Below are 26874 nucleotides of genomic sequence, written 5' to 3' on the forward strand. Positions count from 1 at the left end.
AGACGCAGCCAGGGCATTGAGGGGGTCCAGTTTGGTGACCTCAGGATTGGGTCACTGCTTTTTGCGGATGATGTGGTCCTGTTGGCTTCATCAGACCGTGACCTCCAACTCTCACTGGATCAGTTCACAGCCGAATGTGAAGCAGCCGGGATGAAAATCAGCACCTCCTAATCCGAGTCCATGGTCCTCAACCGGAAAAGCGTGGAATGCACTCTCCGGGTCGGGGATGAGATCCTGCCCCAAGTGGAGGAGTTCAAATACCTCGGGGTCTTGTTCACGAGTGAGGGAAGGATGGAGTGTGAGATCGACAGGCGGATCGGTGCGGCGTCTGCAGTAATGCAGACTCTGCACAGATCTGTCATGGTGAAGTGAGATCTAAGCCGAAAGGCAAAGTAGGGTGGCTGGGCTCTCCCTTAGAGATAGGGTGAGAAGCTCAGTCATCCGGAGGGAGCTCGGAGTAGACCCGCTGCTATAAATTCAAAAGAATGCAAATTTTTCCATGAAGTGAAAGCTGTCCTATCTTGCTCGCTGCCGTGCAGTGATATAACCATAGAACACAGCTAAGTGCCTGTCTGCCAAAAAAGTAGTCGGAAATTGTGGTGGATTTTCTTTTCTAACTCTTCTCAAAAGGTACAGGAGTAGTTGTTCAAAGAATAAATTTCGGGACATGACAACTGAGCGCTTAAATTGCAGAACTAATGCATTAGGTTATTCATTACATTAAAAAGGTCAGGTTTTTGCAAGTAATCACTAACATAAATACAGCTAAACAAGGTGTCAACTAACACTGTTTGTGTCATTTCAGGCATAAGTGAAGACTGATCATCAGACATGAAGGACAGAACTAGTAGAGAAACGATGGTCAGCTTTAACTGTCCGAAGTATGCTGCCATCTTCGTTTTCCTGGCTGTGTTTGTCTTCTTCTTCGTGCTTTTTAACACGGACGTCCTGGAGGTAAGAATTTGATCTTGAGTGGGTTTTTCCACAAGTCCTAAAACTAGATAGAGGGAACGCAATTAAACAAATGAGCGAATAAAACTATTTTCTTAATATAATTAATGTATTCATTGAGGAAAATTATCCAATCTAACATATTCAAGTGAATATGTGAATATGTGAATTGATTTCAGTCACTTGTGTGACGTGTTATGCTGGAATACAGAATGTGTTCATCGCTAAACAAAACACTTCTCATTCAACCTGAAAAGTGTGACAGTTTTTAGCTTACTGATGTGTTTTTACTTGTTTCTGGGAAACATTGGATCTCTATGGCACAGGAATAATATACATATGCCAGACCTGGACTACGAAGACAATACTTGTTAGAATGATCAACCAATTCAGGAAACATACAGTTTTCCATCAGAATAACTTGTTAGAACACTTCGGTTGTGTTAGATCTTAACATCATAATCATATTGTAACATTGTCCTCATTTGAAAATTCATTAAGAATGATTTAGCAAAGGAAGGAAAATTCCTCTCCAATAAATAGCCCACCTTGATTTCATTAACATGTAAACTGAAAAGAAACATTTAAATTATTGTTACAGCTGTTACTGAAATGGACTTGAAGGATATTCTGACTGTAGTTCTACTAACTTTTTTATGTTGCAGTTATCATCGAGTCTTTGATCAACTTCTCATCAACTCCTACAAATATTCAGTTGATTTTCTTATTAGCAGAAAAATATTCCTTTTTGTTTCATTTAGTAGCTTTATGTTGATTGATTCTTTTTAATGTATTCATCACATCACTCTCTTGACCTCCTGCCAGTTTCAGCATAAAGGAAGCCTCACCGTTCCTGTCCCAAGACGTCACCTCACTCACCGCTTCTGCAGCTTTGAGCCGCTGTCCCCTGAGGATGCTCTGGAGGAGCGCCTCCTATTAGACTCCATTGCTTGGCCCGAAACTCCATCCTTGCCAGCTCCTCTTTCCCTGGTGCAGACCACTGATCCTGCCCACAGCAGGTTCACTGTTCTCCCAGAGAGGGGTGGACAACAGTGGCACGTAGGGGATCAGCTGGAAGTTATGATCAAAATGTACGACTTCCGGGGACGTCCCAAGAAGTCTGGGGGAGACGTCTTACTTGCCCGTCTGCACAACCGAGCACTTGGTGCAGGTGTTGCTGGGAAAGTGTTGGATCATCTCAATGGCTCCTACTCGGCTGTATTTTCTTTACTCTGGGAGGGAAGCGCACAGGTTGCGGTAACTATGTTAAATCTAATTTTTTCAGTTAGCTAAGCCCCATTTTCCAATGTTTCATTTTACATGGCACACAGTTTGGAATAATAACAGGCACAGATTTACCACTCAAAATCATTTGTCACTTTAAAAACAGAGGTTCCTTCATTTAATACAAATAATATGTCCAAAAGTAATCAACATCTCCAATATATTGAGAAATCTATTTCTTCTATTGATTGACAACTCCTTTTTCTGACAGCATAAACCAGCTAATATAATACAGTGATGAGAAACACACAAACAACAAACCTACTTCCAAGACTCATGTAGAAGGAAAAATATCCAAAGAGGTCAAAACTCCAACAATATTTATATTATATAGAACAACTTTCTTGTTAGTCCAAGATGTTTCAGCTTGTGGCCTTTGACTGAAACAGTAAGTATAAGAAAGTTCTACATAATACAAGTGATACTGGAGTTTTGACTTCTTCATTGTTCAACAAAAGGAGAACAAGAGAAAAGGGCGTTTTCATTACCAACACATGTTCAGGCACATGCTATAAGCAGTCTCAATAATACAAGCAAGGCTTTTTAGGTGTGTCCGCATGACAAAAGTAGATCATTTGCTGATTAGGATTTCTATATGTCAGCTTGATGTTGTGCCATACTCTGGACCAACTAATATCAATCTTCTTGATATGAATAATCTTCTCAGTTGAGCTGCCTGTTCCACCAGTACAGACTGACATTTCGTTTTATAGTAGTAGTTTATAATGTCAAGTCAGTTTTATTTGTATATTTCATTGTCATAAATTACAAATTCGCCTTAAATACTGGGCAATACCACATCCTCAGTTGTCAATTCAAATAAGGAAAAAAAAACCTTGAAAAAAATGGATGAAACATGAATGTAATGCCGAGTTACTACTGTTATTGGCTCACTAGCTGGACATGCTAAGATTTGCAGATTACGTTAGAGCAGACAAACACAATAATTCATCCCTGACGCGTTTGATCTTTGTGTTTTTGTATTTGGAGAGGCTTCAAAAAGAGAACACAAAGATGAACAGATCTGTTGTATCTATACAGTTTCTAAACTATGATTGGATGATCGCTGCTTTGTGGAGAGGTTGAGTGAAACATAAGTTCTCCAGACATGAATATCTGGAGATCAATCTGGTTTGAACCTGAAACAAAATGTGCAACTTTTTGTACTGTTCACTTTATTTGTCGTTATTACTATAACAGTTTCAAGTAATGGGATTGAACTCTGGTTCTCTGTCCTTTCAGGTGACACTGGTTCACCCCAGTGAGGCTGTCACAGTGCTGAAAAGGCTAAACAGAGAACAGCCGGATAGGATTCGTTTCAAGAGTGTCTTCCGCTCAGGCTCAGTCTCTGAAACTACCACATGTAATGTCTGCCTGCGTCCAACAGCGCAGCCACAGTGTAACTTCACTGACCTCACTACAGGTGAGCCCTGGTTTTGCTACAAGCCAAAGAACCTGAGCTGTGATACCAGGATCACCAACTACAATGGTGGGTATCAAGGGAAACTCGAGGCTAATGAGGAGAAGCTCTTTAAAAGGTGAGTGAGCAGAAAGATGTGACTGGCTTCTAATAGAAACATAAAGTGTTACTTGTGTATCTCTTTGGTGAAAAACCGTGAAACTAGAGGTTGTAAAAATTGAACCTCGAGATGTTTATAGTCTAAAATAATACAATAAGTTGATGGGCAGAGTTCACTGGAGATGCTGAAGTAGATTCTCATGGATGAGGAAGATGCAGGAGACGATGACTCTCAGTTCAGGTCTTTTATAACAGCACTGTGTCGATGTCATCATGCACATGCTATTAGAGGAAACTGACACTGAACTATGCTCGTAAACATCTTATATAGAGAACATAGGTGTGTCTACAACATGTGCGATATCACTCATGAGCCACTTGGTTTCATAAGGCAAGGCAGTTTTAAACAGAAACATTAAAACATACAATTAACCCCCCCACACACACCCCTATCCCCATAATAAAAACAAAGTACAGAAAAATAGAAAGACATACATAAAATGCTAGAATTGAGAATTAAATATAAGATTGCAGCATAAAATTATAAATTAGCTTTAAAATCATTAAAAGGACATAGAGTGCAAATTAAAGATTAAATGTAAAGTGCTTTAAAAGAGCTCAATCATAAGCACAGGAGAAGAGAAATGTTTTTAACCTGGATTTAAAAGTGTTCACAGTTGGGGCTGATTTCAGTTCTGCTGGTAGTTTGTTCCAGTTGTGTGCAGCATAACAGCTAAAAGCTGCTTCACCATGTTTAGTCTGAACTCTGGGCTCGACTATCTGACCTGAGTCAGTAGATCTCAGAGCTCTACTGGGTTTATATTCTACTAACATGTCATTCTTGTATTCTGGACCTAAACCATTCAGTGATTTGTAGACTAGTAGCAGAACTTTAAGATCTATTCTCTAGCTGACTGGGAGCCAGTGTAAAGACTTTAGAACTGGAGTAATGTGCTCTGATCTCTTTGTTCTGGTTAAAACTCGAGCTGCAGCGTTCTGAATGAGCTGCAGCTGTTTAATGTCCAGTCAGAAGACCGTTACAGTAGTCGAGTCTACTTGAGATGAAAGCATGAATCAACTTCTCCTGGTCTGTTTGAGACATAAAACCCTTCACTTTGGATATGTTCTTAAGCTGATAGAAGGCTGTTTTGGTAACTGATTTGATGTGACTGCTGAAAGTCAGATCTGAGTCAATCAGCACGCCAAGGTTTCGGACTTGGACAAAAGGAAAACATACAGAAGTCACGGTGTTTATTATCATCCTAGCTGGACATCAGACTTTCTGGTGCTGCTCATACTAACATGTTCACTTCAATCAGTGAAATAGATTTTTCCAGTGGGAGCAACTCCTGATTCCAGAGGTGTTGTTACGCACTCTGTATTCCAGTGGCACAGATCATGAATTCATCAACAGCTGACTCAAACTCTAAAGAAATGTCCTCCTTTTTTGTGTCTTATGCTGTTAGTGTGGTAATGTGTGTAACATGTCTTTCATGTATCCTTCTCTTCAGGGGTATTAACATCAAAGTCTCCATTCGATCTTCAGGATCTTCCAGTGTCACTGTGTTGCCAAAAAATAAAAGTAATGCACCATTGTTTCTTCTACCACCATACATCCTGTATTCTTTATATTAATCATTTAAAATTGAATGTTCTACAGATTATTAGAATGAAACCACTTTCAGGCCATTTTTTGAACAGTGATGGAGCGCAGAGTACTAGACTATAACTGTTAGCTGTTAGTAGTACATCCTGTTATTATGGAACGAAGGTAAGTCATAAATGGTTTTACTGCTTCTCAGATCAACCGGAGGTGAAGAGCAATATTGTGCAGTCTGGACCTGTTGGCTATTACTACAAGAATGTGTGGCAGTCATTAAGTGGCCCCACAGTCCGCCAGTTCAACACTCCTTCTGTTATCAACCAATGTCTGAAAGGCAAGATGGTCCACCTGTATGGAGACTCTACCGTCAGGCAGTGGTTTGAATATCTCAACCAAGCACTACCAGGTAGTAATGAACAGAAATCATTTACAATTACAAAGCTTTGATTTTGTTTATACTGCACTCACCAATTCTTTCCTTCTGTAATACTTTTAGATCTCAAGCAGTTAAACCTGCAAAGTTCAAAGAAAGCCGGACCTTTCATGGCCTTAAACTATGCAGACAACATTTTGGTGACCTTCCAATACCATGGTCCTCCTCTCCGTTCTTCCAGCATCCCAGCTATCGAACTGCAGTACATTGCCAATCACGTAGACCATTTAGTCGGCGGCGCTAACACCGTTGTGGTTTTTGGCATCTGGGCACACTTCGGCACTTTCCCCATTGAACTCTACATCCGACGGCTGCAGAACATCCGCAGGGCAGTGGTGCGGCTGCTGGACAGGGCTCCAGACACTCTGGTTATAATCCGGACTGGAAACCCCAAAACTGTGACGCCTGCTATTGCAATGTGCAACAGCGACTGGTATTCGCTGCAGCATGACAAGGTGCTCAGGGCCATGTTCAAAGGGCTGAATGTTCACCTGGTAGATGCCTGGGAGATGGTCTTGGCCCACCACCTGCCTAATAACCTCCATCCACAACCTCCCATTATTAAGAATATGATCAACGTGGTCTTGTCCTACATATGCCCTCAAAAGAGCAGCTAGATGTGTGTTTGTGATCAGTGCCGTTTATCACAGTTACCTTTATGTTAAATGATTAAGATGATTGCTGGAAACAGTTTTAGGTAAAATATCTAATATATATATATATATATATATATATATATATACGGTACACTTAATGGTATTGTTAATTTCTGGATCTGTCTCTTCTTGCCACTTCAGAATTGATTCATACTGATTTGACTTAAACACCACCTGCAATTTCCCATCGTAACACTTTAAGCTAATCAAGGTAATATGTATCTATATGATTCCTATTCCTTGTTTGTATACGGGCACAATTCTGCGAGGTGGACTTCGACTAAAATAATTTTTTTAAATTTTTGTGCAGCTGATAAACATTTTTGTATATGCAAATGTGCAAATTTGACCTGTATTTAGTATAACAAAAATCAGCATTCAATCATGTTGCTGTATTCTTTATATTCTATAAAATATTCTCCTTGACCAAAAAATAATGATTGTAAATGTATTTTTTCCATAAATAAATTAAAGATTTTAATATTTCACGTTACTGAATACATATGTTGATGTTTTTAATTCTTTGACATCAATATTTTTTATATTTTATAAATAAATCATGACGTGGGCTTAAATGGTGTCACAGTACCATTTTCCTTCCTGTCTTCTTTTCCTTTCATCTGCCCCTCTTTTCTTGCCTCCTGCCTTCCATCTTTCCTTCCTTCTTTCCTTCCTTCCTTTCTAATGATCCGAACCCTTGAATGAAAATGACTTTACAAAATAAAACTAATGCTTTTATTTTACGGCAGCGAGCAAGATGGGACAGCTTTCACTTCATGGAACAATTTGCATTGTTTTGAATTTATAGGAGGAAATAATTTAAAGAACACAGTGCACAGTATGTGTTTATAACTTGTATGTGGGCATATTTTTGAGCAGTAGCGATCCCTGATCACAGATTTATAGTCATTTGGCCAGATGCAAGAATATGTTCGTATTTTTCTTCTTAAATCTGTCGTACTTTTTTCGTGAGGTGGAATTTACAAGTGTCCATGTTGGATTCATCAAATAAAAAATGTTCTAACTAAACTAAACCTACGTATTCATCAAACACTCATATCACCAGGAAACAGCTGTAAATGACCTTCGTAAACATGATGAATGGCACCTGTCTGACCTTATATGGTATTTTGGGGGCGTCATTCATGTTAATTTACTCTTCTCGGGAACGCCTTCATTTAGAACAGATGGCATTCATCATGTTTACGAAGGTCATTTACAACTGTTTCCTGGTCATATCACAAATCTTTTGTTGGAGAAGAAAGTGTCACATGAATATTCCAACACTGTGTGTTTGCTTAACTTTACTAAGCTTTCTCTCAATGGGAGACAACACTGTGTCATCACTTTAGTCCTGGTTGGACACGAATGGATAAGGTATAACTGACTCCTGTAATGTGCAGAAATGTGAGGTGTGATCTTTGTCACTGAAATGTAAATATACACAAATACCTATGCATCATTTTTGGCACAGTAGTGTATGGGAGGGGTTAATTAGGAAGGGCTTCAGGATACATGGCAGGATCTATGTGAGTTCATTATATTCCCTCAAGGTGAATCTCTGCTGAGGTAAGACACATATATTCTTTAATTTATTTGACGTTTGAAGTTTCAGTTCATAGACATGAAAACTAAACATGACTGATAACATTTCATTTTTAATGGGTTTACTTGCTTTAACTTGCAGCAGAAACCCTGACTCCTTAGGTTATAAGTGATTACATTTAACACAAATTGTTTTATATCAAAACATTATTATCAGAATGATTGTAGAATTATATAAACACAATGTCTAGGTTTGTCAACATGACACATAACCTGACATCTTTTTTTATGTTAAGCAAATGTCATTTGGATATTCCAACACTGTTTCCTTAACTTTAGTAAGCCTTCCCTCAATGGGAGACAACAGTATGTCATGAGTTTTGTCCTGGTTAAAATCAAGCACAAACTAAACTGAAATAAACTGAACTCTCATTTCTTTGTGTTTGTTCCTCCCACATTATTATACTGATATGTTTGGATATGTCAATGTCATCCCTGAACTGAGCATCAAAAGATGTGTGTGTGAAAGAAATGATTGTGAACATGTAAGCAAAACACTTAAATTAACTGTTATTTACAGCCTCCCAACCAGACAATTCAAACAAGTTGAATTAGTGATTTTGGTGTTGCTGACACATCCTGATTCACACATCATATCTGCTGTTAAGATAAATTAAGTGTAAAATTAGCCCAAAACTGCAGTCCTTTAGTAATGATACGAGAGCTGAAAATAAAATTAAAATAAAACAGCTGTTACATCTGTTTAATATTCCACATATGGGCTGCCATGTCAGCAGCGTTGGGGAATGGTACTTTTAAAAGTAAGTAATTACATTACATAGTTACTGCCATTAAGTAATTCAGTAACTAACTACATTACAGCATTAGCTTCTGAGAAAAGTAACTAGTTAGAGTACTGTTGCATTACCGAAAATGACGTTTTAGTAAAATGTTGTTTTAGTCCAGACCTCCTTTAAGTATAATGACTCTACGATCATCACACAGCCAAGTCTGTAAATCTTTACACAAACAGCAGGAATAACAGACACAATGTCCCATTTACAGTTCTTTATTGTACTAAAGTGGCTTCTCAAACCCAGTGGCCGTTCTACCTTGAATGACGCCCTGGGCGAGAACCCCCCCCCCCCCCCCCCCCACAAGGACATCTAACCAAAAACCAAGCCGTAGCAAGAGGATCAGTGGTTGTGGACAAGTTTGCCCAGGGATGGCATCATGTACTGCTGTGTCCGAGACTGCCAAAGGGGAGTAGTGGAGCAGCTGGTACTGGCGGAAAGGTTTCATACATCAATCAAGACCGCTCTTCATGATGACTCAGGGCACTGCAGATGATAAGGGAGAGATTTTACTGGCCAAAGATGTTCCAGTAAATCAAGGCTTGATGTGAGCAGTGTGAGGTCTAACCCTGGTCAGTATCTACAGCAGTGCCCCCATGGAGCTGGAGTGTGTGGACTTTTTGACTCTAGAGAAATCAAAGGGTGGCATAGAAAATGTACTAATTGTTACTGACCACCTCTCCCGCTATGCCCAGGCCTATCCCACTAAAGACCAAAAAGCCTGTACAGTGGATTGGACATTTGGATTCCCAGGAAAATTGCATGCAGACCAAGGGCGCAATTTCGAAAAATGCTGTCATGAAGGAGCTGTGTAAGTGTACTGGTATCACCAAGACACACACAACCCCCTACCATCCTCAGGGCAACGGGACCACTGAAAGGTTCAACCGGTTCCTCACACATGCTTATAATTGCACCAGACATGATTCAACTGGATACACACCGTACTACCTGATGTTTGGTAGACATCCCAGGCTTCCATTTGACCTGATTTTTGGGCTTTCTACCACCAATGAGCCACATGGATACAGCGAATATATCCAGACCCTGCATGACTGTCTGTCACAAGCCTACACCCAGGCTAATCAGGCCTCCCGACATGCTAAGGGACAGCAGAACAAGTACTATGACCAAAAAGCAAAGAGTCAAGTTTTCAGCCCGGGGGACAGAGTCCTGGTCAAAGCATGTCATGTGGAGGGATGGCAGAAACTGGGAGACAGATGGGAGTCACGGCCATATATTGTGGTAAAGAAGCAACCCGGTATACCTGTGTATGTGGTGTGAAAAGTGGATGGTGATACAGAGAAAGTGGTCCAGCCCCAACCACCTTACGCAGGGACGCCAACGCTAGGGATGCAACGGTACTCAGTGAAATATTGAACCATTCGGTCCGCTCTGCACGGAACAATACACCCTTATGGGCCGCAGGTTTTCGGTTTTCGCAATTCATTTTGCATAGATGCTTTACAGGCATGTTTGTGTGTGTGTGTGTGTGTGTGCCTGTCCAGGCAGATGAAATGCCCTACCCGTGAGTTAGTGTCCAAGAAAACAAAGAGGCAGTCAATGATTCGTTCTCAAGATGCGTTCACAGACACTCAGGAAAGCTAGTATTTAGCTTAAAAGCAAAGCTAGTTTATTCACTTTGATTGGAGTTACACACACATTCTCTGTGCAACACAGATCATTCATACATCACCTTCAGTGTAACTGTGTCACCACAGGGTGACACTGTTGTGCCATCTATTCCTCTGTGAATACGTCAAATGTTGATGCTTGTCCCTTACGTGAAATTGTAGTTGGGTTATTTTGGTTAAATTTTGGTTAAATGTTTTCATTCATTGTCCTGTAAGGTAAGCAGTGTAAGTGGCAGCCTGCATCCTTTTAAAATATCTTAATTAAATTCACCCATCTAGTCCTTATGTTCATCTGATGTGTTAATTTACATGTTAGTTACATTTCGGTGTGGGTTTGAGACACAAACACTTATATTTTGTATGAAAACTTTGGCTGTAATGTTGGCTAGCTTTCTGTGCATGAGTAGAGCACCTGCTCAGTAGAAACAGTGCAGGGTGAAGCATTATTCTTTCAGTTTGCTGTTTTAAGTCATTTAATTTTTATGAAGTAATATGTTTATAGGGTGCCTTATTTAATTTACACTTCCTGTAATTTATCATTTTCAGTTGAACTTAAATTGCGGACCTAATGCATTAGGTTATTTGTTACGTTAAAAAGGTCAGGTAATTATTAAGTAATCACTAAGATGAATACAGCTAAACAAGGTGTCAACTAACACTGTTTGTGTCATTTCAGGCATAAGTGAAGACTGATCATCAATCATGAAGTTCAGAGCTTGTAGAGAAACGATGGTCAGCTTTTACTGTCCGAAGTATGCTGCCATCTTTGTTTTCCTGGCTGTGTTTGTCTTCTTCTTTGTACTTTTTAACATGGACTTCCTGGAGGTAAAAATTTGATCTTGAGTGGGTTTTTCCACAAGTCCTAAAACTAGATAGAGGGAACGCAATTAGACAAATGAGAGAATACAACTAATTTCTTTATATAATTAATTTATTCATTGAGGAAAATTATCCAATCTAACATATTCAAGTGAATATGTGAATTGATTTCAGTCACTTGTGTGATGTGTAATGCTGGAATACAGAATTTGTTCATCGCTAAACAAAATACTTCTCATTCAACCTGAAAAGTGTTTTTAGCTTACTGATGTGTTTTTACTTGTTTCTGGGAAACATTGGATCTCTATGGCACAGGAATAATATACATATGCCAGACCTGGACTACGAAGACAATACTTGTTAGAATGATCAACTAATTCAGGAAACATACAGTTTTCCATCAGAATAACTTGTAAGAACACTTCGGTTGTGTTAGATCTTAACATCATAATCATATTGTAACATTGTCCTCATTTGATAAATTCATTAAGAATGATTTAGCAAAGGAAGGAAGATTCCTCTCCAATAAATAGCCCACATTGATTTCATTAACATGTAAACTGAAAAGAAACATTTAAATTATTGTTACAGTTGTTACTGAAATGGACTTGAAGGATATTCTGAACGTAGTTCTACTAACTTTTTTATGTTGCAGTTATCATCGAGTCTTTGATCAACTTCTCATCAACTCCTACAAATATTCAGTTGATTTTCTTATTAGCAGAAAAATCTTCCTTTTTATTTCATGTAGTAGCTTTATGTTTATCGATTCTTTTGTATGTATTCATCACATCACTCTCTTGACCTCCTGCCAGTTTCAGCATAGAGGAAGCCCCACCGTTCCTTTCCCAAGACGTCACCTCACCCACCGCTTCTGCAGCTTCGAGCCGCTGTCCCCTGAGGATGCTCTGGAGGAACGCCTCCTATTAGACTCCATTGCTTGGCCCGAAACTCCATCCTTGCCAGCTCCTCTTTCCCTGGAGCAGACCACTGATCCTGCCCACAGCAGGTTCACTGTTCTCCCAAAGAGGGGTGGACAACAGTGGCACGTAGGGGATCAGCTGGAAGTTATGATCAAAATGTACGACTTCCGGGGACGTCCCAAGAAGTCTGGGGGAGACGTCTTACTTACCAGTCTGCACAACCGATCACTTGGTGCAGGTGTGGCTGGAAAAGTGTTGGATCATCTCAATGGCTCCTACTCGGCTGTATTTTCTTTACTCTGGGAGGGAAGCGCACAGGTTGAGGTAACTATGTTAAATCTAATTTTTTCTCACAGTTAGCTAAGCCCCATTTTCCAATGTTTCATTTTACATGGCACGCAGTTTGGAATAATAACAGGCGCAGATTTACCACTCAAAATCATTTATCATTTTAAAAACAGAGGTTCCTTCATTTAATACAGATAATATGTCCAAGAGTAATCAACATCTCCAATATATTGAGAAATCTATTTCTTCCATCGATTGGCAACTCCTTTTCTGACAGCATAAACCAGCTAATATAATACAGTGATGAGAAACACACAAACAACAAACCTACTTCCAAGACTCATGGAGAAGGAAAAATATCCAAAGAGGTCAAAACTCCAGCAATATTTATATTATATAGAACAACTTTCTTGTTAGACCAAGATGTTTCAGCTTGTGGCCTGTGACCGAAAAGTATAAGAAAGTTCTACATAATACAAGTGATACTGGAGTTTTGACTTCTTCATTGTTCAACAAAAGGAGAACAAGAGAAAAGGGCGTTTTCATTGCCAACACATGTTCAGGCTCATGCTATAAGCAGTCTCAATAACACAGGAAAGACTTTTTAGGTGTGTCCGCATGCTGTGCACTACACTACATCACCCCAATACAGAATCACCTTATCACTTTAATAGAAAAAGGAGTGTCTTTATATTTGATGGTATATAATATTTATATAAAATGATAAAAGATAATTAAACTACAGTACCGTACCGTCCTCTTCCGCTTATCCGCTTATCCGCTGCCCCAAGTGGATAAGCGCCTCCTCCAATTGGGGCAGGACCTCATCCCTGACACAGAGAGTGCACTCCACCCTTTTCCAGTTTAGGACCATGGACTCGGATTTGGAGGTGCTGATTCTCATCCTGGCTGCTTCACACTCGGCTGCGAACCGATCCAGTGAGAGTTGGAGGTCACGGTCTGATGAAGCCAACAGGACCACATCATCCACAAAAAGCAGTGACCCAATCCTGAGGTCACTAAACCGGACCCCCTCCACACCCTGGCTGTGCCTAGAAATCCTGTCCATAAAAATTATGAACAAGATCGGTGACAAAGGGCAGCCCTGGTGGAGTCCAACCTCCACCAGAAACAAGTCCGACTTATTGCGATGCGGACCAAGCTCTAACACCGGTCATACAGGGAACAGACAGCCCTTATCAGGGGGTCCGGTACCCCGTATTCCCGGAGTATAATTAAACTACTTAAAGAAATATCATTGGGAGGTTTTGCTCAGCCAGCATCTCGTAGTGGACTTTTATAATGTCAAGTGAATTTAATTTGTATATCTCATTGTCACAAATTACACATTTTCCTTCAATACTGGGCAATACTACATCCTCTGTTGTCAATTCCTGCTTTCTTGTTCGACCAAGATGTTTCAGCTTGAATATGAATCTTCTTGATATGAATAATCTTCTCAGTTGAGCGGCCTGTTCCACCAGTATAGACTGACATCTTGTTTTATAATAGTAGTTTATAATGTCAAGTCAGTTTTATTTGTATATCTCATTGTCACAAATTACAAATTCGCCTTAAATAATGGGCAATACATCCTCAGTTGTCAATTCAAATAAGGAAAAAAAAAGAAAAACTTGAAAAAATGGATGAAACGTGAATGTAATGCTGAGTTACTACTGTTAGTTGCTCACTAGCTGGACATGCTAAAATTTGCAGATCACAGACAAACACAATAATTCATCCCTGACGCTTTTGATCTTTGTGTTTTTGTATTTGGAGACCCTTAAAAAAGAGAACACAAAGATTAACAGATCTGCTGTATCTATACAGTTTCTAAACTATGATTGGATGATCGCTGCTTTGTGGAGGGGTTTAGTGAAACATAAGTTCTCCAGACATGAATATCTGGAGATCAATCTGGTTTGAACCTGAAACGAAATGTGCAACTTTTAGTAGTGTTCACTTTATTTGTCTTTATTACTGTAACAGTTTCAAGTAATGGGATTGAACTCTGGTTCTCTGTCCTTTCAGGTGACACTGGTTCACCCCAGTGAGGCTGTCACAGTGCTGAAAAGGATAGACAGAGAACAGCCAGATAGGATTCGTTTCCACAGTGTCTTCCGCTCAGACTCAGTCTCTGAAACTACCACCTGTAATGTCTGCCTGCGTCCAACAGCGCAGCCACAGTGTAACTTCACTGACCTCACTACAGGTGAGCCCTGGTTTTGCTACAAGCCAAAGAACCTGAGCTGTGATACCAGGACCACCAGCTACATGAATGGGTTTAAAGGGAAACTCGAGGCTAATGAGGAGAAGCTCTTTAAAAAGTGAGTGAGCAGAAAGATGTGACTGGCTTCTAATAGAAACATAAAGTGTTATTTGTGTATCTCTTTGGTGAAAAATTGTGAAACTAGAGGCTGTAAAAATTGAACCTAGAGATGTTTATAGTCTAAAATAATACAATAAGTTGATGGGCAGAGTTCACTGGAGATGCTGAAGTAGATTCTCATGGATGAGGAAGATGCAGGAGACGATGACTCTCAGTTCAGGTCCTTTAATAACAGCACTGTGTCAATGTCATCGTGCACATGCTATTAGAGGAAACTGACACTGAACTATGCTAGTAAACATCTTATATAGAGAACATAGGTGTGTCTACAACATGTGCGATATCACTCACGAGCCACTTGGTTTTATAATACACCTGACAGTATTATAATCTACCTAAAGGAAAACATACAGAAGTCACGGCGTTTATTATCATCCTAGCTGGACATCAGACTTTCTGGTGCTGCTCATACTAACATGTTCACTTCAATCAGTGAAATAGATTTTCCCAGTGGGAGCAACTCCTGATCCCAGAAGTGTTTTTACCCACTCTGTATTCCAGTGGCACAGATCATGAATTGATCAACAGCTGACTAAAACTCTAAAGAAATTTCCTCCTTTTTGTGTCTTATGCTATTAATGTGGTAATGTGTGTAAGATGTCTTTCATGTATCCTTCTCTTCAGTGGTATTAACATGAAAGTCTCCATTCGAGCTTCAGGGTCTTCCAATGTCACCGTGTTGCCAAAAAATAAAGGTAATGCCCCATTGTTTCTTCTACCACCATACACCCTGTATTCTTAATATTAATCATTTAAAATTGAATGTTCTACAGATTATTAGAATGGAACCAGTTTCAAGCCACTTTTTGAACCGTGATGGAGCGCAGAGTACTAGACTATAACTGTTAGCTGTTAGTAGTACATCCTGTTATTATGGAATGAAGGTAAGTCATAAATGGTTTTACTGCTTCTCAGATCAACCGGAGGTGAAGAGCAATATTGTGCAGTCTGGACCTGTTGGCTATTACTACAAGGATGTGTGGCAGTCAGTAAGTGGCCCCACAGTCCGCCAGTTCAACAGTCCTTCTGTTATCAACCAATGTCTGAAAGGCAAGATGGTCCACCTGTATGGAGACTCTACCGTCAGGCAGTGGTTTGAATATTTCAACCAAGCACTACCAGGTAGTAATGAACAGAAATCTTTTGCAACGCTTTGATTTTGTTTATACTGCACTCACCAATTCTTTCCATCTGTAATACTTGTAGATCTCAAGCAGTTTAACCTGCACAGTTCAAACAAAGTCGGACCTTTCAAGGCCTTAAACTATGCAGACAACATTTTGGTGACGTACAGATTCCATGGTCCTCCTGTCTGCCTGTCTGGCAGCGTCCCAGCTATCGAACTGCACTACATTGCCAATGAAATAGAACGTTTAGTCGGCGGAGCTAACACTGTTGTAGTTTTAGGTATCTGGGCACACCTCAGCAGTTTCCCCACCGAGCTCTACATCCGACGGCTACAGAACATCCGCAAGGCAGTGGTGCGGCTGCTGGACAGGGCTCCAGACACTCTGGTTATAATCCGGACTGGAAACCCCAGAGCTTTGACGCCATTTATTGTACTAACCTACAGCGACTGGTATTCGATGCAGCGTGACAAGGTGCTCAGGGCCATGTTCAAAGGGCTGGATGTTCACCTGGTAGATGCCTGGGAGATGGTCTTGGCCCACAGCCTGCCTAATAACCTCCATCCACAACCTCCCATTATTAAGAATATGATCAACGTGGTCTTGTCCTACATATGCCCTCAAAAGAGCAGCTAGATGTGTGTTTGTGATCAGTGCCGTTTATCACAGTTATCTTTATGTTAAATTATTATGATGGTTGCTGGAAACAGTTTGGGGTAAAATATCTAATATATATATATATACACGGTACACTTAATGGTATTGTTAATTTCTGGATCTGTCTCTTCTTGCCACTTCAGAATTGACTCATACTGGTCTGACATGAACACCACCTGCAATTTCCCATCGTAACACTTTAAGCTAATCAAAGTAATATGTATGTATATGGTTCCTATTCCTTGTTTGTATACGGACACGATCAATTTTTACATGTGAAAGCTTTAAAAACACACACATTTCTGCGAGGTGGACTGTGACTAAAATAATTTTTTTAAATTTTTGTGCAGCTGATGAACATTTTTGTATATGCAAATGTGCAAATTTGACCTGTATTCATATCAAAAATCAGCATTCAATCATGTTGCTGTATTCTTTATATTCTATAAAATATTCTCCTCGACCAAAAAATAATGATTGTAAATGTATTTTTTCTATAAATAAATTAAAGATTGTAATATTTCACGTTACTGAATACATATGTTGATGTTTTTAATTATGTGAAATCAATATTTTTTATACTTTATAAATAAATCATGACATGGGCTTAAATGGTGTCAGTACCATTTTCCTTCCTGTCTTCTTTTCCTTTCATCCGCCCCTCTTTTCTTGCCTCCTTCCTTCCATCTTTCCTTCCTTCCTTCCTTCCTTCCGTCCTCCCTTTCTAATGATCCGAACCCTTGAATGAAAATGACTTTACAAAATAAAACTAATGCTTTTATTTTGTTAGACAACCCCAGACGCGTTACGTTACGTCGCGGCACGTCACGTCGCCTCCACCTTGACGACGTAATGTACGCAGAGGGGGCGTGATGCTAGCTGTTAGCCTGATGAACTACTTTCACTTTCTCACAGGCTGAACTTTCCCATACTGGAGCTTCCTGATAAACGAAACTAGAGGCTGTCACCGCCGTGTCTGCTCCTCCTCAGCTGGTAGATGTAGATATTTAACTCTTCTCGGTGACTGCTTTTGTAATCTTGTAGCTGATTACGTCTTTAAAAAGTTTTAAAGACGTCTAATATAAGAGCAGCTAGTGTTAGCAGCTAGCAGCTAACCGGCTAGCCCCCCCTCCTCTCTGCTAGCATGGACAGGAGCACCGAGGAGAGAGGAACAGAGGAGAAATTAATGGATCAATACCTCAAATCTAAAGGCTTGCATCGGAGCAAGGTCGCTAAAGATGGCTCGTGTTTATTTCGGGCTGTCGCCGAGCAGGTAAACAATACTAATACTTCAGTTTAATGTACTAATACTGCAGTTTAATGTACTAGTACTGCAGTTTAATGTACTTTATTATGGGTTAAAGTACTAATACTGCAGTTTAATGTACTAGTACTGCAGTTTAATGTACTAATACTGCAGTTTAATGTACTAATACTGTAGTTTAATGTACTTTATTATGGGTTAAAGTACTAATACTGCAGTTTAATGTACTAGTACTGCAGTTTAATGTACTAATACTGCAGTTTAATGTACTAATACTGTAGTTTAATGTACTTTATTATGGGTTAAAGTACTAATACTGCAGTTTAATGTACTAGTACTGCAGTTTAATGTACTTTATTATGGGTTAAAGTACTAATACTGCAGTTTAATGTACTAGTACTGCAGTTTAATGTACTTTATTATGGGTTAAAGTACTAATACTGCATTTTAATGTACTAGTACTGCAGTTTAATGTACTAATACTGCAGTTTAATGTACTAATACTGCAGTTTAATGTACTTTATTATGAGTAAAAGTACTGCATGAGGAGTCCTATGTAAAAGTACAAGTAAAAAGAGTAAAAGTATAATGAGCTTGAAGTAGTTAAGGTATTACAGTAAAGAAAGGGTAAAGTAAAAGTCATGCATGAAACTACTTTAAGTGAAAGTATTTACAGCATAAATGTAGTCAAAGTATTAAAATACGTTTAAAAGTTGCACTTAAATTAGTTAAATGTGAAACTTTTCAAACTTGATCTTCTCAGGTGACGTGAATAAAGTGTCACAGTGTGAGAACAAGTCATAAAAAAGTCTCTTTCAACATTATTATATTGTATTATTCATCAGTTTGTCTTTTAGTTTTTTATTTAATTGATCAGTTTTTTGCTTCATAATGGTGAAAGATGTTAATCACTGTTTCGTAAAGGAAAAATATTCACTTTATTGTCACTGAAAACTCAAGAAACCAGAAAATATTCACATTTAAAGAGCTGGAATTAGAGAATTTGGACCCTTTTCTTTTCAAATATAACTCAAAATTATTAATTATGCATAAAAATCAATGATAAAAAACAGTAGGAAACCTGATGCTTAACGTCTGTGTGTCTATATATACGTTACCTGTTAATTCATCGCTGTCCTGACCTTTGACCTTTGACCCCGTCCAGGTGCTTCACTGCCAAAGCCGCCACACCGAAGTCCGAGCCAAGTGTGTTGAGTTCCTGAAGGAGAACAGAGAAAGCTACGAGGCGGTAGGTTTTACTGGGGATAATTAACTTTCAGGGAGGGTCTCAGGGAGAGACAGGGGAAAAGAGGGTATAAGACTCAGACGGGTAATTTAATAGTTTACCTCAAATCAGCATTTATTTTATTTGAACTACTAAAAGAGTCAATGAATCAATCAAACATTGATTATAGAAAGAAAAATAATTGATCAATGAACACAAGAGAATATAAAAATGATTAGAAATGTTTTTAAAATTTAAATTCTGTAAAATAAATAGGAGAAAATAAATCAATTAAATTAAGAAAAAATTGAAATGAATTAAAAAATAAATTAATAATAAAATAAAATGAAGTGAAAGAAGTTTAATTAAAGCTAGACTTAAAAAATATTAATACAATCTAATAAGAAAAATATAGAGTAAAAATAATATTAATAATAAAACATCAAAACAAATGAAATTAAAATTAAATGATAGAATAAAAAAGCTAGACTAAAAACTAGGTTAAAAAAAAGACAGACGAATACAATTTATAAGATTAAAAAATAATAAAATAATAAAATACAGTTGAATAAAAATGTAAAACATCAAAAAAAGAATAGAATAAAAAAGAAACAGGCTAATAAAAATATATAGAAAAAAATATAAAATTATAATAATGATTTTAAAATTTCAAAATAAAAGGTAAAAAATAGAATAAATAAAAAAAAGTTTAATATAATTAAAAACCATCTGAACTGAACTGAGCTGGTAACAAGAAACTAAAACTGAAACACGACTTGTTGCCGAGTCGTTGTTTGTTCGACTGTAAAAAAGAAAAAAAAGAAAAGCGAGAGATGATGAGTGTCAGAAATAGCAAATGTGGTTCAGCAGCTTCTTTTTTTTTATCAGCACTCGTTTCATAACCGACAAACGAAAGTAAAACTTCCTGTTGTTATATAATCAGTCGCCTCACCTGATCTGATCTGCAGCACTGCTTTACTACGTTTCCCATAATCCCTTTCACCGTCTTACAGAGCAGGTGTGTGTGTGTGTGTGTGTGTGTGTGTGTGTGTGTGTGTGTGTGTGTGTGTACGGAGGGTTAAATGTGACTTTTTGAGGCCTTCCTTCCTTCCTTCCTTCCTTCCTTCCTTTCCTTACTTACATCTGTTCTTCCTCCCTCCCTCCTTCTCTACTCCCTTCCTTCTTTCCTTCCTCCGTCCTTCCTTCCTTTCCTTCTTTCCATCTGTCCTTCCTCCCTCCCTCCTTCTCTCCTACCTTCCTTCTTTCCTTCCTCCGTCCTTCCTTCCTTCCTTCTTTCTTCCCTTCCTCCCTCCCTTCTTCTCTCCTCCCTTCCTTCTTTCCTCCGTCCTTCCTTCCTTCCTTTCCTTCCTCCCTCCTTCCTTCACTTCCTTCCTTCCTTCCTTCCTTCCTTCCTTCCTACCTTCCTTCCTCCCTTCCTTTCACTGAGTGTCCTATAAAGGGTTAAATAGAAAATCGATATTAATTGATGGATTGATTTTTTTAGACACACACACATTTACAACCTTTTGAAAGTAGAAATAAAGTTTAACTGTGTGTTTTTCTGTGTTTCAGTTTATTGAAGGAGACTTTGAAGATTATCTGTTGAAGCTTCAGGACCCACAGGTAAAAAAAACAAAAAACAAACAAACAAGCGGTCTTCATCAGGAACTTAAAGCTGGAAACTGAATATAATACAAACTATTCATTTACCGTAAAGTCAGGACTACAGAGCGCACCTGATTAAAAGCCGCATGCTCTAATTTTAGAAAGAAAATCAATTTCGAGGGAGGAAGGGAGGAAGAAGAAAGGAAAGGAGAGAGGAAGAAGAAAGGAAAGGAGGGAAGAAAGAAGTGAGGGGGAAGGAAGGAAGGAAAGAAGGACAGAAGGAAGAAGAGAGGGAGCAAGGAAGGAAGGGGGAAAGGAGGGAGGAAGGAAGGAAGAAAAGGAGGGAGGAAGGAAGAGAGGAAGAAGGAAGGAGAGGATGGAAGAAGGAAGGAAAGGAGGGAGGAAGGGAGGAAGAAGAAAGGAAAGGAGGGAAGGAAGGAAAGAAGGACAGAAGGAAGAAGAGAGGGAGCAAGGAAGGAAGGGAGAAAGAAGAAAGGAAAGGAGGGAGGAAGGAAGGAAGGAAGGAAAGGATTAATGAGGAAAAGAGGAAGGAAGGAAAGGAGTAAGGAAGGAAGGAAGAAAAGGATTAATGAGGAAAAAAGGAGGGAAGGAAGGAAGGAAGGAAAGAAAGGATTAAGGCGGGAGGGAAGGAGGAAGGAAGAAAGGAAAGGAGGGAGGAAAGAAGGAAGAAGGAAGAAAAGGAGGGAGGAAGGAAGGAAAGAAGGAAGAAGGAAGGAAAGGAGGGAGGAAGGAGAAGCCGCAGTGTTCAAAGTGTGGGGAAAAAAGTAGCAGCTTATATTCCAGACTTTACGGTAATGAATAAAACCTGATCACTGATATAATGAAAGTGATGTTGTTATCTTTCAGCAATGGGTGGGAGAAGTGGAGATCAACGCGCTCGCTGTGATGTACAAGTAAGAGTCTGAAAGTTACTTCCTGTCGTCCTCCCGGGTCAAATTGCCCCCCGTCTGTTTTGACTGTTCCTTCCTTCCTTCCTTCTTCCCCTCCTCCCCTCTTTCTTTGCTCCCTCCTCCTTCCATCCTTCCATTCCTTCCTTCCTTCCTCCTTTTCCTTCCTCCTTCCCTCCCGCCCTACTCCTTTCTTTCCTTCCTTCCTTCCTTCCTTCCTTCCTTCCTCTTTTCCTCATTAATCCTTTCCTTCCTTACTCCTTTCCTTCTTTCCTTCCTTCATTCCTTCATTCCTTGCTTCCTTCATTCCTTCCATCCTCCCTTCTCTCCTAAATTCCTTCCTCTTTTCACCCTTACTCCTTTCCTTCCTTCCTTCCTTCCTCTTTTCCTCATTAATCATTTCCTTCCTTCCTTCCTTCCTTACTTCTTTCCTTCCTTCCTTCCTTCCTTCCTTCCTTCCTTCCTTCCTCTTTTCCTCCTTAAGTTCTTCCTTGACCTGAGGACAACAGGAGGAGTTAAAACCTCGTAGAACCTGATCATGTAATAATTTCCCAATAACATAATTAAAATAAAACCTCATTACTCAATAAAAAAATGTAAGAGTTTTATTACAATATTGGGAAATTATTACATGATAGAGAGATTTCTTTCTTGTGTGAGGAGATGTTTTATAATTATTAATATTTACTCAACTGTCCAAAAAAAACCCTGTTTAACCCTTTATAGGACACTCATTGAAAGGAAGAGAGGAAGGAAGGATGGAAGGAAGGAGGGATGGAAGGATGGAAGAAAGGAAAGAAGGGAAGGAAGGAAGCACGGAGGAAAGAAGGAAGGAAGGAAGGTGGGGGGGAAAGAAAGAGAGAAGGAGGGAGGGAGGAAGGGAAGAAAGAAGGAAGGAAGGAAGAAGAAAGGGGGATGGAGGAAGGAAAGAAGGAAGGGAGGAGAAAGGAGGGAGGGAGGGAGGAAGAACAGATGGAAGTAAGGAAAGGAAGGAAGGAGAGAAGGAGGGAGGGAGGAAGGACAGATGGAAGGAAGGAAAGGAAGGAAGGACGGAGGAAATAAGGAACGAGGGAGTGAGAAAGGAAAAGAGGAAGGGAAGAAAGAAGGCAGGGAGGAAGGAAAGGAAGGAAGGAAAGAAGGAAGGAAAAAATAAATCCTGTCGCTAAGACTTAATTAAAATCGTGACTCATCAGTTTCGTCACGTCTCAGCTCTGATCTCTAATAATCTGCCTCTCTCTGTTCGTGTCTCTCTTCAGGAGGGATTTTCTGATCTTCCAGGAACCCGGAAAACCGGCCGTCAACATCACAGATAAAAACTTCAAGGAGACGGTGAGACTGGAAAAACCTGCCGTTAATTAAAGAGACAGAACTTAAAACATTGATCGTTTCCTTTAACTCTCTTTTGTATTTCTTTCCCTACTTGTGAAACTGATACCAAAGTATAACTTCACAAGATGCTCAACATTCCTCATTTTAACGCAGGAGGAAGAGTTCTCATAAAATTACTTCTTTATTCTCTCAGTATTACAACTTTATTCTTTATTCTATTCGTAGTTCTACCATAAAATACAGGAAGAGTAAAACATGATTGAAACATCACATTTTTAGATCTCTTATATGTAAGACGGTTGAATAAAGATAATAAAATACATCAGTAGCAGTTAGTTCCACATTTCTCCGGCTGAATTTTTAATGGGCTTTGGGTAGTGACCGAAAGAACAAGATCGCGGGTACAAGCGGCCCAAATGAGCTTCCTCCGTAGGGTGGCTGGGCTCTCCCTTAGAGATAGGGTGAGAAGCCCAGTTATCCGGAGGGAGCTCGGAGTAGACCCGCTGCTCCTCCGCGTCGAGAGGAGCCAGATGAGGTGGCTCGGGCATCTAGTCAGGATGCCTCCCGGACGCCTCCCTGGTGAGGTGTTCAGGGCACGTCCCACCAGTAGGAGACCCCGGGGAAGACCCAGGACACGCTGGAGAGACTATGTCTCTCGGCTGGCCTGGGAACGCCTCGGGGTCCCCCGGGAAGAGCTGGACGAAGTGGCTGGGGAGAGGGAGGTCTGGGCTTCCTGCTTAGGCTGCTGCCCCCGCGACCCGACCCCGGATAAGCGGAAGAGGACGGATGGATGGATGATTTTTTAATGAAAAATGTATAAAAATCTAAATATTAGAGATGTTAAATGTTCTAGCTCACCACTTTTCTTCCTCTCTCTCTCTCTTACAGGTACAGTTGTGTTTTCTGAATGGAAATCACTACGACAGCGTTTATCCCATCAGCCGCGTTAAGAGTGCCGCCGTCTGTCAGTGTGAGTGTTTACCTCATCTCATCTGCTCCTGTTAACTTAATATATCATCATATTATTAATACCGCTCCATTAAAAGGAGATAAATGTTAAATATTTGGCTCGTAGGAAGCTTGAATGTGACAGTAGCAGTAAACCGTTGTCTGGTTTCTGTTGTTTTATTACTAAGCGGACTCATTTTGACGCAGACTGCCGCTTCCCACCAACGACTCTACCGTCTTTAACTAATTTCTGACATTACGTTTTTTTTTAGTGTAACAGCGTTGGACAAGCAGGAAATACACTTTTTAAAAACCAAAGCTTGTCCTCAAATGACTGAGTTTAACCTCCTGCGACTCTGCGTCTTCATATGGGGACGTTACATTTTGGGTTTGCTGGATCTTATATTTCATTCTGCTGTACTTTGGCCTGTTGTTCTCGTTCGTACAGGCTTTTTTGTGCCACCTAGTGGTAGAAAAAGCACGTTGCATGGTGATTGGTAGCTAGGTGGTGGATGGAGCATCAGTACTGACTTGGTGATTGGTAGCTAGGTGGTGGGTGGAGCATCAGTACTGACTTGGTGATTGGTAGGTAGGTGGTGGGTGGAGCATCAGTACTGACTTGGTGATTGGTAGCTAGCTAGGTGGTGGGTGGAGCATCAGTACTGACTTGGTGATTGGTAGCTAGCTAGGTGGTGGGTGGAGCATTAGTACTGACTTGGTGGTTGGTAGCTAGGTGGTGGGTGGAGCATTAGTACTGACTTGGTGATTGGTATCTAGGTGGTGGGTGGAGCATCAGTACTGACTTGGTGATTGGTAGCTAGGTGGTGGATGGAGCATCAGTACTGACTTGGTGATTGGTAGCTAGGTGGTGGGTGGAGCATCAGTACTGACTTGGTGATTGGTAGCTAGGTGGTGGGTGGAGCATCACTACTGACTTGGTGATTGGTAGATAGGTGGTGGGTGGAGCATCAGTACTGACTTGGTGATTGGTAGCTAGCTAGGTGGTGGGTGGAGCATCAGTACTGACTTGGTGATTGGTAGCTAGCTAGGTGGTGGGTGGAGCATTAGTACTGACTTGGTGGTTGGTAGCTAGGTGGTGGGTGGAGCATTAGTACTGACTTGGTGATTGGTATCTAGGTGGTGGGTGGAGCATCAGTACTGACTTGGTGATTGGTAGCTAGCTAGGTGGTGGGTGGAGCATTAGTACTGACTTGGTGGTTGGTAGCTAGGTGGTGGGTGGAGCATTAGTACTGACTTGGTGATTGGTATCTAGGTGGTGGGTGGAGCATCAGTACTGACTTGGTGATTGGTAGCTAGGTGGTGGATGGAGCATCAGTACTGACTTGGTGATTGGTAGCTAGGTGGTGGGTGGAGCATCAGTACTGACTTGGTGATTGGTAGCTAGGTGGTGGGTGGAGCATCACTACTGACTTGGTGATTGGTAGATAGGTGGTGGGTGGAGCATCAGTACTGACTTGGTGATTGGTAGCTAGCTAGGTGGTGGGTGGAGCATCATTCCTTAATGTCTGGTGATATTTTAGGGCCATTTTATGATTACTTGGAATATATTTGTTACATACAGCTACTTTAACTTCCTCTTCTCTCTCTCTCTTTCAGCCGTCCTGTACGAGCTGCTGTATGAAGACGTCTTTAACGTGGACCGGAGCTTGCTTGGTATGTGTCAGCGGTCCAGCCGAGCCAACGACCTCCTGAGCGACGACAACATGCCCGCCTGCCCTAGCAGCGACGAGTCCGACCTCGACGGCAACGAGCCGATCTGGTAACCAACTTATTTTAAGACATTTGGATTTAAATTGATCGTTTTCTCGCCAACGTTAATGAGTTAGATCAGAGGAGTCAAACTCATTTTCATTCAAGGGACACATATAGACCAATATGATGTCACGTGGGCCGGATCATTAAAAAGGAAGGAAGGAAGGAAGGAAGGATGGAAGGAAGGAAGGAAAGAAGGAAGAAAAAGAAGACAGGAAAGAAGGAAGGAAGGAAGGAAGGAAGGAAGGACAGGTGGAAGGAAGGAAAGAAGGGTGGAAGGAAGGAAGGACAGGTGGAAGGAAGGAAAGAAGGGTGGAAGGAAGGAAGGACAGGTGGAAGGAAGGAAGGAAGGCAGGAAGGACAGGTGGAAGGAAAGAAGGAAGGAAGGAAAGAAGAGTGGAAGGAAGGAGGGAAGGACAGGTGGAAGGAAAGAAGGAAGAAAAAGCAGACAGGAAAGAAGGAAGGAAGGACAGGTGGAAGGAAGGAAAGAAGGGTGGAAGGAAGGAAGGAAGGAAGGACAGACAGGTGTAAGGAAAGAAGCAGACAGGAAAGAAGGAAGGAAGGACAGGTGGAAGGAAGGAAGGAAGGAGGGAAGGACAGGTGGAAGGAAAGAAGGAGGGAAAGACAGAAGGAAGAAAAAGAAGACAGGTGGAAGGAAAGAAGGGTGGAAGCAAGGAGGGAAAGAAGGACAGGTGGAAGGAAGGAAAGAAGGGTGGAAGCAAGGAGGGAAAGAAGGAAGGAAGAAAAAGAAGACAGAAAGGAAGAGAGGGAAGATGGAAGGAAGGGAGGAATAAGGAAAGTGGGCCGGATTGGACCCCTTGGCGGACCGGATCTGGCCCACGGGCCACATGTTTGACACCCCTGAGTTAGAAGGTTTAGAGACTCTGTGATCTTCAACAATTAGTCGATTGATTGATCGTCGTCGACTTTTTAATAAATCACCAACTATTCTGATAATTGATTCATTCCTTCCTTTTTTCCTTCCTTCCTTCCTTCCTTCCTTCCTTCCTTTCCTTTCTCCCTCCCTCTTTTCCTTTCTCCCTCCCTCGTTCCTTATTTCCTCCGTCCTTCCTTCCTTTCCTTCCTTCCATCTGTTCTTCCTCCCTCCCTCCTTCTCTCCTCCCTTCCTTCTTTCCTTCC

The 26874-nt window shown here is 40.6% G+C and overlaps 3 protein-coding genes across 3 annotated transcripts in view; all 3 read left to right on the top strand.

Annotated features, from left to right (window-relative positions):
• The first annotated feature begins 858 nt into the window (after nt 1-858).
• Nucleotides 859-6407, top strand: LOC128383588 (NXPE family member 3-like). Its single transcript, XM_053343187.1, has 6 exons — nt 859-954; nt 1777-2208; nt 3478-3773; nt 5266-5336; nt 5557-5763; nt 5854-6407. Exons 1-6 carry the CDS (start codon nt 859-861, stop codon nt 6405-6407), a joined length of 1656 nt encoding a protein of 551 aa, XP_053199162.1.
• Nucleotides 6408-11208: 4801 nt separating this feature from the next.
• Nucleotides 11209-16661, top strand: LOC128383589 (NXPE family member 3-like). Its single transcript, XM_053343188.1, has 6 exons — nt 11209-11304; nt 12114-12545; nt 14541-14836; nt 15523-15593; nt 15814-16020; nt 16105-16661. The coding sequence occupies exons 1-6, from the start codon at nt 11209-11211 to the stop codon at nt 16659-16661; spliced, it is 1659 nt and encodes a 552-aa protein (XP_053199163.1).
• A 986-nt stretch (nt 16662-17647) lies between these two features.
• Nucleotides 17648-26874, top strand: part of otud4 (OTU deubiquitinase 4) — a 23808-nt gene continuing 14581 nt past the window's right edge. Inside the window, exons 1-7 of the mRNA XM_053343189.1 lie at nt 17648-17955; nt 19112-19195; nt 20744-20794; nt 21644-21690; nt 22941-23013; nt 23902-23983; nt 25579-25741. Coding sequence (XP_053199164.1) covers nt 17827-17955; nt 19112-19195; nt 20744-20794; nt 21644-21690; nt 22941-23013; nt 23902-23983; nt 25579-25741 — 629 coding nt within the window. The 5' untranslated portion in view covers nt 17648-17826. The remainder of the gene's footprint in view (nt 17956-19111; nt 19196-20743; nt 20795-21643; nt 21691-22940; nt 23014-23901; nt 23984-25578; nt 25742-26874) is intronic.

Source organism: Scomber japonicus, chromosome 22 (genome assembly GCF_027409825.1).
Source record: "Scomber japonicus isolate fScoJap1 chromosome 22, fScoJap1.pri, whole genome shotgun sequence".
Lineage (NCBI taxonomy): Eukaryota > Metazoa > Chordata > Actinopteri > Scombriformes > Scombridae > Scomber > Scomber japonicus.